Source organism: Myripristis murdjan, chromosome 17, assembly GCF_902150065.1.
Source record: "Myripristis murdjan chromosome 17, fMyrMur1.1, whole genome shotgun sequence".
Classification (NCBI taxonomy): Eukaryota; Metazoa; Chordata; class Actinopteri; order Holocentriformes; family Holocentridae; genus Myripristis; species Myripristis murdjan.
In genome coordinates, this window is record NC_043996.1 from 14,329,586 (window position 1) to 14,341,847 (window position 12,262).

The following is a 12,262-nucleotide window of genomic DNA, read 5'->3' on the forward strand; positions in this document are numbered from 1 at the left end:
CATAGTTGTAGCCAGTCACTGTTGCCGTTCTCCCCCGGTGCAGAGGCCGAACATGTTCAGTGAGGAGTTCACAGTGAAGGCTCCAGAAACTGTCTCAAAGCAGCCTGAGACCAGCCTGCCTCCACTGACCCCAGGATTTGATTTCTTCTCAAAGAAGACGCTCCCAAACACTGCAAGCTTGTTTAGCAACAGCAGGTACGAGGAAATTCAAAACCAACGCTTCTGTTTTGACATTTCATTTGTAACATTTAATTAATGGACTTCTCATTTTCCTTTTTACATAATTTTCAACAGCAACAGCAAAGAAGAAGAAGCTTTCCTTGGAATATTTGACGGAATATTTTAGAAATGGATCTTAATCTCAAATTGCTGTGGCATGGCTATTAAATGTTTTCTCTATATTTGTTCATTCCACCTGTAAACCTTATATAAAATAGCTATATATTGTTAAGTCATGTTAATGTGTATGTTATTCTTACCATAAATGTTTTAGAGCTGAAATGAATTACTTTTTTGCACTAATTTATTTGTTCTGTTAAGGTATATTACTAATGTATTTATTACATAAAATGAATGTTCATTGAACAATCCCATGTGACATGTTAGATTGTAATTTCACAACATGTGATTAAACTAATGCAACAGCCTCTTGGGAATTCACCCAGCCAAATTTGATTTTTTTTTTTTTTTTTTTAGATATAGTAGTAGATGTGTTTTTTTCCATTTTGAGACAAAGTTAACTTCATGCAGCTGCCAAACTGTAAAGAGTTGTTTGGTTTGGGTTTAAGACTAAACTAACCTTTGTGGCAGGAAGCCGTCAAAGAGATTACTTCCAAAAAGATTACTTTTTAAACTACACATCTCTTCAGAGAAGCTTTGCTGGAGTTCTTCTTTCTCGCATGTGACTGGGTCCTGTCTGGATGGTAACCCTAAATTTACGAAGCTTTTGGCTCGAATGGAGCAGGGCAGAGGATCAAGTGCGCATGGGCAAGAGGTCCGCGGATCTAGGGTTACCGTCCAGGCACGACAGAGTGGCGGTGACGTCCGAGCTTCCGTTTACGTCAATTTTAGCGCGGAGTTTGTTGTTGGCGGAAAAGCCTCACACAAGGAAGGAGAGGGCTACTCAACTTCAGTAGTGAAGTTAGTTCGTTTTCGTTGAGCTTTATCGTTAACTCATTTGTGAGTTGTGTCGTCGACATAGGGTCGCCTTCTGGTCCTGGGGCTCTTAACGAAATGAACACATAAAAGAGAAACTCTACGACTGAAGAAAGCGGTGAATTTCTTTACGTTCAACAACCTGGTACGTTAACGTTAGTTAGCTAGCTAAGTTAGATTAGCAAGCATTAGCACTGTAACTGTTAGCTACTTATTTTACAAAAAAGACATTTAAAGGACATTTTCACACCATGTTTACTAGCGTTTGTTTGCTAAATTAACCCGATTGCAAACGTTACACATGCTGTATTTTAACTAATACTTAGATACCGTTAAGGGAAACCTCCGCTAAGCTGTTGAGTTTAGGTACTGCTAATTTCTTGGATTTAATATATTGGCTAATCTTAACCTAACATTGTAACGAATCATCGAAATGCATAAGTCCATTAAGGTTATGTTATTAAGATCACCTGCCTGGGTCATTATGTCTTCAGAGTTTGCCTTTGTTGTCAGGATTTGATACAGGCTGCCATTTTTACTTTCTCCTTAGCTCCACTCTCAAGATGGAGCTGTCTCCTGACTGCAGTGACAGCATCAGCACAGAGGGATGCATCATTAAATCTGACAGAAGTCACAGGAGAAGCAAAATACCCAGTGAGTTGGACACATAGTCACCTAACAATTGTATGCAGTGTTTGTGAGAAAATGTCAGATGTATTGAACATGATTTTACTTTGTCCTGTCTCCCTTCAGAGGATGTGGAGATGGACATTGAGTACCTCTATAAAGCTGTTCCTCAGCTCACCGAGTTTTTCCACATCATAGACAAAATTGGAGAGGGTAAGTGCCCTGCATAATCTGAAAAAAACGCTTCCTTCATAATTGTGGAGTTGATTTTTCTGTTGATTCCATTTCCTTCTCATCGAATCTGAATTTGGGGGATGTATTTGCATTGTTGCCTCATCTCTGTATCAGGTACATTCAGCTCAGTGTACCTGGGTGAGGCTCATATGCAGGACGGGAGGAGAGAGAGGTTTGCTCTGAAGCACCTAATCCCAACCAGCCATCCCATACGCATTGCTGCTGAGCTCCAATGTCTCACTGTGGCTGGGTGAGTCCCACACTGTCATGTCTTCATAATGTAAAAGATTAAGAAGATGCCTGTGCACAGCAGGCAGTCGAGGTGCCGGTAATGTGGCGAAGGGAAGTTAGTTCTTCATAATGTAATTTAAAAGGTATTTGACTGTGCCTTTTGCCAGGACCCTTAGACTGTAGGAGAAAGCGGTTGAGGAACAGGAAATTAAGTATAATACCTTAAAATGTTTTTATTGACTTGTTCTCATGTGGTGTCTCTGATTTTCCCCACTTTTTAACCTTGTATGGTAGTTTAAGTTTTCTCTGTTGATTTTATGCTTTCTTTTGAAGGTGCTTTACCTTTTTCATCTCCTTATATGTTTTACTGTTCTTGTTTATGCACCTTCTTAATAAACACTTACATATATATCTGCTTTTAGATTAGTGGGGTATGTGTTGTTTCTGTTGCAAGCATTGCCATTTGATTGTTATTGCAGTTTTGCTTTGAGAATTTTTGATTCAATTTCACTGAGATTATGCCTGGGGTTAGATGTGCTGCTTCCCAGATCTGCTTTATGTTATCTGATATTTTCCTGTTTCAAGAAATCTTAGAGACCCATGTACTGCAGCTGGATTGGTAGTTCTTTCTCCTGTTCACTGACATGTTGTGGAAAAACTGTGTGACCAAAAGTGCAAACAACCTTTTTAGCAACATCTTGCCCCATGGCTGTTACGAAATAAGTCTTAACAATATCTTAGCCCTCTGATTTTCTTTAGTGTTGTTTTTTTCCTCTGTAAAAAAAACAGTCTACAGGTTCTCCCATTGTCTAATGTTGTATGATTGATCTGACCAGCTGTTTTGGCAAGATGCACACAGTATCAAGCATTCACATTCATCTACAGTATATGAGTGCATGTGTATGTTTGATCAAAATTTTTGTATACAGTACAGGCCAAAAGTTTGGACACACCTTCTCATTCAATGCGTTTTCTTTATTTTCATGACTATTTACATTGTAGATTCTCACTGAAGGCATCAAAACTATGAATGAACACATGTGGAGTTATGCACTTAACAAAAAAAGGTGAAATAACTGAAAACATGTTTTATATTCTAGTTTCTTCAAAATAGCCATCCTTTGCTCTGATTACTGCTTTGCACACTCTTGGCATTCTCTCGATGAGCTTCAAGAGGTAGTCACCTGAAATGGTTTTCACTTCACAGGTGTGCCTTATCAGGGTTAATTAGTGGAATTTCTTGCTTTATCAATGGGGTTGGGACCATCAGTTGTGTTGTGCAGAAGTCAGGTTACTACACAGCCGACAGCCCTATTGGACAACTGTTAAAATTCATATTATGGCAAGAACCAATCAGCTAACTAAAGAAAAACGAGTGGCCATCATTACTTTAAGAAATGAAGGTCAGTCAGTCCGGAAAATTGCAAAAACTTTAAATGTGTCCCCAAGTGGAGTCGCAAAAACCATCAAGCGCTACAACGAAACTGGCACACATGAGGACCGACCCAGGAAAGGAAGACCAAGAGTCACCTCTGCTTCTGAGGACAAGTTCATCCGAGTCACCAGCCTCAGAAATCGCAAGTTAACAGCAGCTCAGATCAGAGACCAGATAAATGCCACACAGAGTTCTAGCAGCAGACCCATCTCTAGAACAACTGTTAAGAGGAGACTGCGCCAATCAGGCCTTCATGGTCAAATAGCTGCTAGGAAACCACTGCTAAGGAGAGGCAACAAGCAGAAGAGATTTGTTTGGGCCAAGAAACACAAGGAATGGACATTAGACCAGTGGAAATCTGTGCTTTGGTCTGATGAGTCCAAATTTGAGATCTTTGGTTCCAACCGCCGTGTCTTTGTGAGACGCAGAAAAGGTGAACGGATGGATTCCATATGCCTGGTTCCCACTGTGAAGCATGGAGGAGGAAGTGTGATGGTGTGGGGGTGTTTTGCTGGTGACACTGTTGGGGATTTATTCAAAATTGAAGGCACACTGAACCAGCATGGCTACCACAGCATCCTGCAGCGACATGCCATCCCATCCGGTTTGCGTTTAGTTGGACGATCATTTATTTTTCAACAGGACAATGAGCCCAAACACACCTCCAGGCTGTGTAAGGACTATTTGACCAAGAAGGAGAGTGATGGAGTGCTGCGGCAGATGACCTGGCCTCCACAGTCACCGGACCTGAACCCAATCGAGATGGTTTGGGGTGAGCTGGACCACAGAGTGAAGGCAAAGGGGCCAACAAGTGCTAAACACCTCTGGGAACTCCTTCAAGACTGTTGGAAAACCATTTCAGGTGACTACCTCTTGAAGCTCATGGAGAGAATGCCAAGAGTGTGCAAAGCAGTAATCAGAGCAAAGGGTGGCTATTTTGAAGAATCTAAAATATAAAACATGTTTTCAGTTATTTCACCTTTTTTTGTTAAGTACATAACTCCACATGTGTTCATTCATAGTTTTGATTCCTTCAGTTAGGATCTACAATGTAAATAGTCATGAAAAGAAAGAAAATGCATTGAATGAGAAGGTGTGTCCAAACTTTTGGCCTGTACTGTATGTCTTCAGTGTTTGATCAACACTAACAACTTCTCCACTTGGAGAGAACTGTTAGATGTTTGTTGCACAAAACAAATTGAAAAGAGTGTACTTCTGACTCAGTGTTTTTTTTTTTTTGTTTGTTTGTTTGTTTTGTAGCGGCAGAGAGAATGTGATGGGTGTGACTTACTGCTTCAGAAAGGAAGATCATGTAGTGATTGTTATGCCCTATATGGAGCATCAGGCCATTGTGGTATGTTTTTTTTCTTTTATTGACAGATAACTTATGCGTTTGTTAAATTTTATTATATAGCATGTGGCTACTCTTTCAGTGACATACTGATTGATTTTTGTGTTGACACACATAATCTGTCATATAAAGCCTTCAAATCATTATATCTTTATGCCGTAGTAGTTTTCTTTATACAGTATATTTATTTATATTTTCACTTAAATACTGTCAAAATGTATTTATTAGGACATCATTGGGTCACTGAGCTTTGAGGAGGTGCGTCAGTACATCTTCCACCTGCTGAAGGCCTTGAGTCACATCCACCAGTTTGGAATTATTCACCGGGACATCAAACCCAACAACTTCCTCTACGACCGGCACAACAAAACGTGAGTGCTGGTACAACTCTGTCACTTTTGTATGAACTATTGCTGTATCCCTAAATGATCCCTGTTTGGCTTGGTGGAGTTTTAGTTTTGATCATTTGTGGAACAAAACTGCCATACTACTCTTTAGGCATTTTATTTGGCATCTCATCAACATTGGTTTGATACACTACTCATCCTTAATGGATGAGTAGTGTACAGTAGCAGTCAGGTGTCAGTGCCTCTGGAGCAGATGGTGGTTAGGTGTCTTGTTCAAGGAGTATAACAGCACAGAGGATCAAACTGTGGTCCTCTGGTAGGGGAACACTAGCCAGTAGAGAAATTAACACTTTCCAGTCACCAAATGCAGATAAATTTAGTCTTTGGCAAGTGAATTATGTAGATTACGTGCCACTCTGGCCGGTAGAAAAAGATACATTTTCCACATGCGCTGGAGAAAGCTGCTGGTTTTCTGTCATTTTACTCTGGTAGCTCTGCCATGCTGCGTGTCGTGAATAGTATGTAATTGTGTCAGTCAGCAAACTGCAGGATTTTCTGTTGCAATAGGTGAAGTCCTTGTTGTCATCCGGGCTGTTGGGACAAGCCCCTAAATGGAGATTTATTGCAGGAGTGGAGCCCCCAGGAGGAGTAGAACACATTTCTGTAGAATAAAAAACATATGACTCTGAACTTATTATTTATTATTTTTGGCTGGTAAAACTTCTGTCTGGCCCATTTTTTTTTAACAGGCACCTTGGCAGGTAATCCAAAAACTTTTGGACCCTGCTCTAAGATTAAAACATGTGGATACTGAGACAGCGGGCATACTTCCAAGTTAACACTGAGCAAATGCTTTTACATTTAAGGCTGCAACAACTTTTTTGCTTCTACTATTTAGTCAGTTCAAGGTACCCAATGTAGTATTTCTTGTAAGCTCACTTGATGTCAATTACTTTGAAATATTTCTCATCAGAACACATTGTGTGTGACCTTGAGGCCTAATAAAAATGCTGAATGTATTTCCCAACTCAGAAGAAATTTGCAAAGCTCAGTGGTTCCTCTGTATTGTGCAGCTGTGGTGCTTTTGAGGTGACTCTACATTTGTCACATATTTCTCGCTGTTTTGGCCCAAGTTATCATTAAAGTTAGGGTTCTAGTGCTAAAGATGTTTTTTAATCATAATATAATCATTACTTCTAAAACACTGGACTGTACTTTTTTTTTTTTTTAGTGTTAGATAGGCTAGTCAAATATCAAGATGCATGTACAGTATTTACTCTGATTTTGTATTTGCCCTTGCGATGTTGGAGTTTCCTTGGTGTGGAGGTGCAGCACTGCTAATATAACACAGGAAACACTGCAAAGCTTTATTTGGAATATTTTGAAAGTGGCAGTGTTTACATTGTCGTGTATAACATGTTGCCCATGTCAGCCATGCTCATGCCGTACTGGAAGATAATGTTACAAAAACAAAATGGGAGCCCAGTAGGGTGTATTATAGCACCACCAGTGGTCACAAACCACACTAGGTGCCTTGAACATGATAGCCTTTAGATTTTCCACTTTCTCTCAACAATGGAATAAATACTATTGATTAATAATTACAAATTTAATTTCCATTCTTAAAATGTTTTTGTTGCAAGGTATGCCTTGGTGGATTTTGGTCTGGCACAGGGGACGGCCGACACCCAGATCGAGCTGCTGAAGGTGGTGAAGCAGAAGGCCTCTCACAAAGGTGGAGGGTCCACAGGGAAGCAAGACCCAACACTGGGAAACAAAGCACCACAAAAACTCCTAACCTCCACCACAGCCCCCACTTCAAAACCTGCGCCTTCACGGCACAACACAGCCCCACCTCCCTCCTCCTCTTCCTCCACCACCACATCCTCCTCAGCCTCTGGGAAACCACTGGTTAAGAGAGCCTCGTCTGTCTCTGCCACAGTCAACACCTCCACCTCTCGCACTAAGTACACAAAGGTGTTTGCACTGGTTCCATATTTTAACCAAACTTCCTTTAGCAACAGGGTGTCATGAGGTGTGATCGCATAAAGCATAGCTGGATGCCTTCCTTGACGAGTGTGAGCAGAATTTGACTATGTGCTGATATGTTTTTTTGAGGCCGCTACTGATACCCGATATCTTCCCGCCCACTTCTAACAGCCGATACTGATATGGTGTGCCTTTTGATGTAAGAATTGTTATGCAAATGCAGGTACAAAACACGTTAAACTTTTAATCAGGTTTATCAGGCCTCTGGCAAGATAACCAAATACTCTTAAAACAGAAGACAATGTTACTTTTACTCTGTTAATAATTTCAGTTATATTAAATGACACACACTTAGGTTTCACAATCAGCCAAATATTGACAGTAAAAATAATGTTAGACTGACATCGATATCACTTTTCTAAAGCTAATATTGGCCAGTACAGTAGGCTACCGATATACTGGTCCATCCTTAGCTCTCACATTAATGTAATTAAGGTATAAAATATACAGTACTGCCTGCCTGGAGTGGATGTACGAATTTAATTAATTTACTTCAAAGTATTTAACTCACCCAGGGGATGAGGAAAGACATGTCTGTGCACTGGTCTATATTCTGTTTTCTGTTGTCTGTTTTCTGTTGTCTATTCATCCACGTTTTATTTGCCTAGGAGTTGGCAGGGCTACGCAAAGCGCCACGGCCGGTGTTTGGAGAGAGGAACCTCAATAGCTGTTCTCCAGCACCCTCAGCCACAGAACCAGCTGCCACCAAGATCGATGTAAGCAGCTTGGCAGGCAGCTCCCTTCAGTTTCAGCAGAACATAATTATCCTTTCAAAGATCTTTCACTATTGTCCTTTTATTATTATGAATACTGAATAATCAAACTAAAGGCACTAACAGCAAATTTAGTGCCCAACTGTAAAAGCAGCTCTTCTCCAGTGATATTTGAAAGTGGTATGACCCCACCTTTTTTTTTTTTTTTTTTTTAAATTACTCTTCAATCAAAAATATCTATTGTAACAAGTCATTTTGTCTAGAATTGGGTTTTAAAAATTGTTTCCCAGTGGGGTGAGAAGCAGTTTTCAGACATAGGTAACTTGTTTCAGGAATTGTCTTTAATAATCAATTACTAATCAGCCCTACTACAAGGCCTTGATGCTTCAATTTAAAGATAGCTGGTTGAGTTTTTAGAAAACAGGTGAAGACGCATTGCAAACAAGAAAATATTGTGTGCATTGGTAGATTTTTTTTTTTTTTTTTTTTAACATAAGTAAAATAGGATTTTAACACTGAAGACTAGACTAAAAGACTCAGTAATGTGAATATTTTTTCAGTATAGTATATGTATTTATTTTTTATAAAATCCCTTCTGTGCATTTTTGTTCACTCAGCTGGTAAAGCCCAGTAAAGTGGAGGACCCAACCAACCGAAGGTACATCTCAGCCAGCCGACGCCCCCTGCCTGCCAAGACCCAGGGCAGCAGCCAGAAACAACAGCGGGCTGTCAACTTGAGCCTCACCTGTAACTGCTACCTGACCGACCGCGTCTGCAACATCTGCATGTCCAGGTAGAAAACTCAGAGCACTGGCTTTTGGTACGACTGAAATCATAGAAGGCTGTCCAGTGTATTGTAAATAAATGTGGTTTGTTACGTGAAAACTAAGCATAGATTGTGCTTAGAAAACACAGACAAGGGCATAAAAAGAGTAATATTACATCTCTGTCTTCATCAGATGTGACACTTGAGGGTTTTGGGAGATAATTCCACTCAATTTCATTTTGTGGTTTCTTGTCATTCTCTCTTTTTTTGTGTTGGTGTGATCAAATCCCTGCTTTGTGCTCTTGTTCTTTGACGTAAGGAAGCAGCAGGTCGCTCCCAGGGCAGGAACTCCAGGCTTCAGAGCACCAGAAGTCCTCACCAAGTGCCCCAACCAGGGGACAGGTGGGTGTGTGTGTGAATCTGTGATTGATATCCAAGAAATACATGGATAAATGTGCAGACAAGCACATACATTCTCAGACAGAGATAAAGGTGTAGTTCAGAAGTTTGACATAAGGTTATATGAATTATGACCAGTAGTGATATCATTGCGTGGATATAACCTCAGGCAGCAAGTCCTCTGGTTGGTGATTTCCTGGCCAGCCCCAAGTGACGGACAACAGCAGCATCAACAAACAGGGTCAACTGAGAAAACCATTTTTGCTCACACTCACAGTCCTGTATTTCTACTTGACATCCAAAAGTCCATCTGTTTCAGTATCTTTTTCCTAGTAATGACTAAGCCCTTTGTGGCATTCAAAAGTAAAACATTTTTTGGCTATAGTATTGTAGCCAAATGAGGTAGTATGTAAACTTTCAGCTCGAGATGAAAAATGAGAAATGGCAAAATTGGACTGTGAAGAAGGCTTTTGTTCAACAGCAAAAGTCCCTCCTTTACCCTGTGTCCTGTTCACTCACATGAAACTCTCTGCTCTCTTCCATCACCACAGCAATTGATGTGTGGTCGGCCGGAGTGATCCTGCTCTCGCTGCTCAGTGGTCGTTACCCGTTCTTCAAAGCCAGCGATGACCTGATCGCTCTCACACAGATCATGACCATACGAGGCTCCAGAGAGACCGTCCAGGCTGCAAAGGCATTCGGTGTGTATTAATAATTTTATTTATATTTAATAATTTATAAACATTTGGAACTCCATATTGTAATGAAGCTTGAGCTGTGACAACTGTAGTCAAGTCACTTTAATAGGAATATTGATATCATGCTTATTGTGGAGATTTTACCCAAGACTAACAACTAAGACCAAAAGACCTGTGTAACATGTTGGAAGTAAAAGCAAATTCTTTTGATTTTCAGCACACACAGGCATGTAAATTGTGGGGAAAAGACGGATTTTATATCAGTTGCTTTGTGCAGTGACCTCAAACTACTGTGATAGTCACTGAATCTATTTTTTGGTTGAATCTCACACTCAGGTAAGGCAGTGGTGTGCAGTCGGGAGCTGCCTCGCCAGGACCTCAGGACGCTGTGTGAGACGCTGAGAGGGCGGAGGCCATCACCGGATGATGAGGTCACACCTCTGCCCCAAGCCAACCAAGACTCTGCTGCCTCTCAGTGCCACAGAATCCAAGACAACACGCCTAGACAACTTCCCCCTGAAGGAAGTTTGGAACAGCACCAACCCAAGGATGAAGCCCGTGATCCTGCAGGACCCTCCAAAAACAGTCCGGGCCACCCCAGGAACGGAGAAACCTCCACCCACCCAACTGTGAAGGCCTCAAAGCCAGAGAATCTCATCAGTGTGGGGGCAAAGACGGAGCGTGAGGTGTGTGAAGATGAGAGGGGCTGGGATCGAGTGCCTGATGAGGCGTACGACTTGCTGGACAGAGTGCTGGACCTGAACCCCGCCACTAGGATTACAGCTTCTCAGGCTCTGCAGCACCCACTGTTCAAAGACTTGAAGCGCTGAATGGGACTGAACCAGAGGCCTTCACTCACTGTCACAGAGCTGTTGGGAGAAAAAAATGGTGTTTTACCTTAACTTCCCCTTAAAATGTCTAATTGGTCAAAGTCCAGGTCAGAGCAGAATAAATCCATCTCATCCATGAAAATGAGAATGAATTCCTCTGCTGCACCAAGCGGAGCGAAGCAGGATCATCTGTGTTTGGAGAAATGATTTGAAAAGGGAAGGGACAGATTTCTTTTTTGTGTCTGGAAAACAGCAGTTTGCCTTCCCATCATCCCCCCTTGTTAAATGTTTCACATTTATTTTAATATTATTATCCCACAAAAACACATCTCAGTAGTTTACAATACAGGGCCCACAGTTAAGACTTCATAAGATTATTTTCATGGCAGCTTTGATATAATAGAGAGGCAGCTAGCAAGTACTTTCATTATCACTTACTCTATCGACTACCTTTTTGATTAATAGGTCGTTTAGTCTGTGAGATATAAAAATGACAAATATATGAAATGGAGAAAAACAAGCCAGTCTCATTATTTGTGAACATTAAGTATTTTTGCTTGATAAATGGCAATCAATTATCTAAATGATAAGATTAGTTTTACATCACTCCAATAACTGAAAATCAGATGATCATTTAAACTAATCCTGGTTTGTGGAATACCCTCCTGGTGTGTTAAACAGGTAGGCAAGAAGATGAAAATCCTTGACTGTATCACCAGAAAAGCCTTATAACTCTTTTACTAACAAAACTCTATGGCCCTCAGACCTGCTGAGGGCAGCTGTGATTCAGTTCAAATTGGGAATTGCTTTTGTTTCTGTCTAAAGCCGTCAGCACAGCTTAGTAAGCTTTTTAGTCAAATGAAGCGAGTCCTGCAAAGATAATTGTTCAACTTCAACACTGCCATAGCAATCTACATGTTTCCGACTGCATAGAAGAGACTAAAGAATGGACTAGCCTTTTAGTTTTGTATATATATTTTATGAATGTAGTTGTGTGCTATTGTATATGAATATGTTGCTGTTTGTCACTGTTACTGCCACAGTGTTAAGTTATGACACCGAAAGATGTTTGTGAAACTTTTGTAAATGTCAATAACTAAGACTTTTTAAATAAATTTTATATTTTAGTAGCTCCAGCTCCTATGGGCTACTTCTACCATACAAATAGAGAGGAGATACTGTTGTGGCATCGCCAGGGGACATGTAGTGGAGGGACACTACATTCCCATCCAGGATCAGCAGCAACATCCCAAAATGGCCGCCAGACCACAAACTACATTCCCCACAATGCCTCACCACTCCGACAGGTGCAGGTGTTTAAGCCACCTGATTGAGAGAGGACAAAGAACCCTGAGGTGGAGCAGAACAGGGGGGAGAGAGAGCAGGAGGACAGAGAGCAGCCGGCTGGAAGGAGTTTGGCAGCCAGG

The 12,262-nt window shown here is 41.0% G+C and overlaps 1 protein-coding gene across 3 annotated transcripts; it reads left to right on the top strand.

The window, feature by feature from the left end:
* Nucleotides 1-1,078: 1,078 nt before the first annotated feature.
* Nucleotides 1,079-11,971, top strand: cdc7 (cell division cycle 7 homolog (S. cerevisiae)). 3 transcript variants are annotated; one of them, XM_030075025.1, is made up of 12 exons: nt 1,079-1,300; nt 1,706-1,809; nt 1,909-1,995; nt 2,131-2,266; nt 4,943-5,036; nt 5,262-5,404; nt 7,024-7,357; nt 8,038-8,145; nt 8,760-8,935; nt 9,228-9,310; nt 9,859-10,008; nt 10,342-11,971. In XM_030075025.1, exons 2-12 carry the CDS (start codon nt 1,719-1,721, stop codon nt 10,833-10,835), a joined length of 1,896 nt encoding a protein of 631 aa, XP_029930885.1. In that variant the 5' UTR covers nt 1,079-1,300; nt 1,706-1,718; the 3' UTR covers nt 10,836-11,971. The 3 variants fall into 3 exon arrangements, with proteins under 3 accessions (XP_029930885.1, XP_029930887.1, XP_029930886.1); XM_030075027.1 differs by having other exon boundaries at nt 7,024-7,087; XM_030075026.1 differs by having other exon boundaries at nt 1,079-1,273.
* Nucleotides 11,972-12,262: the final 291 nt, after the last annotated feature.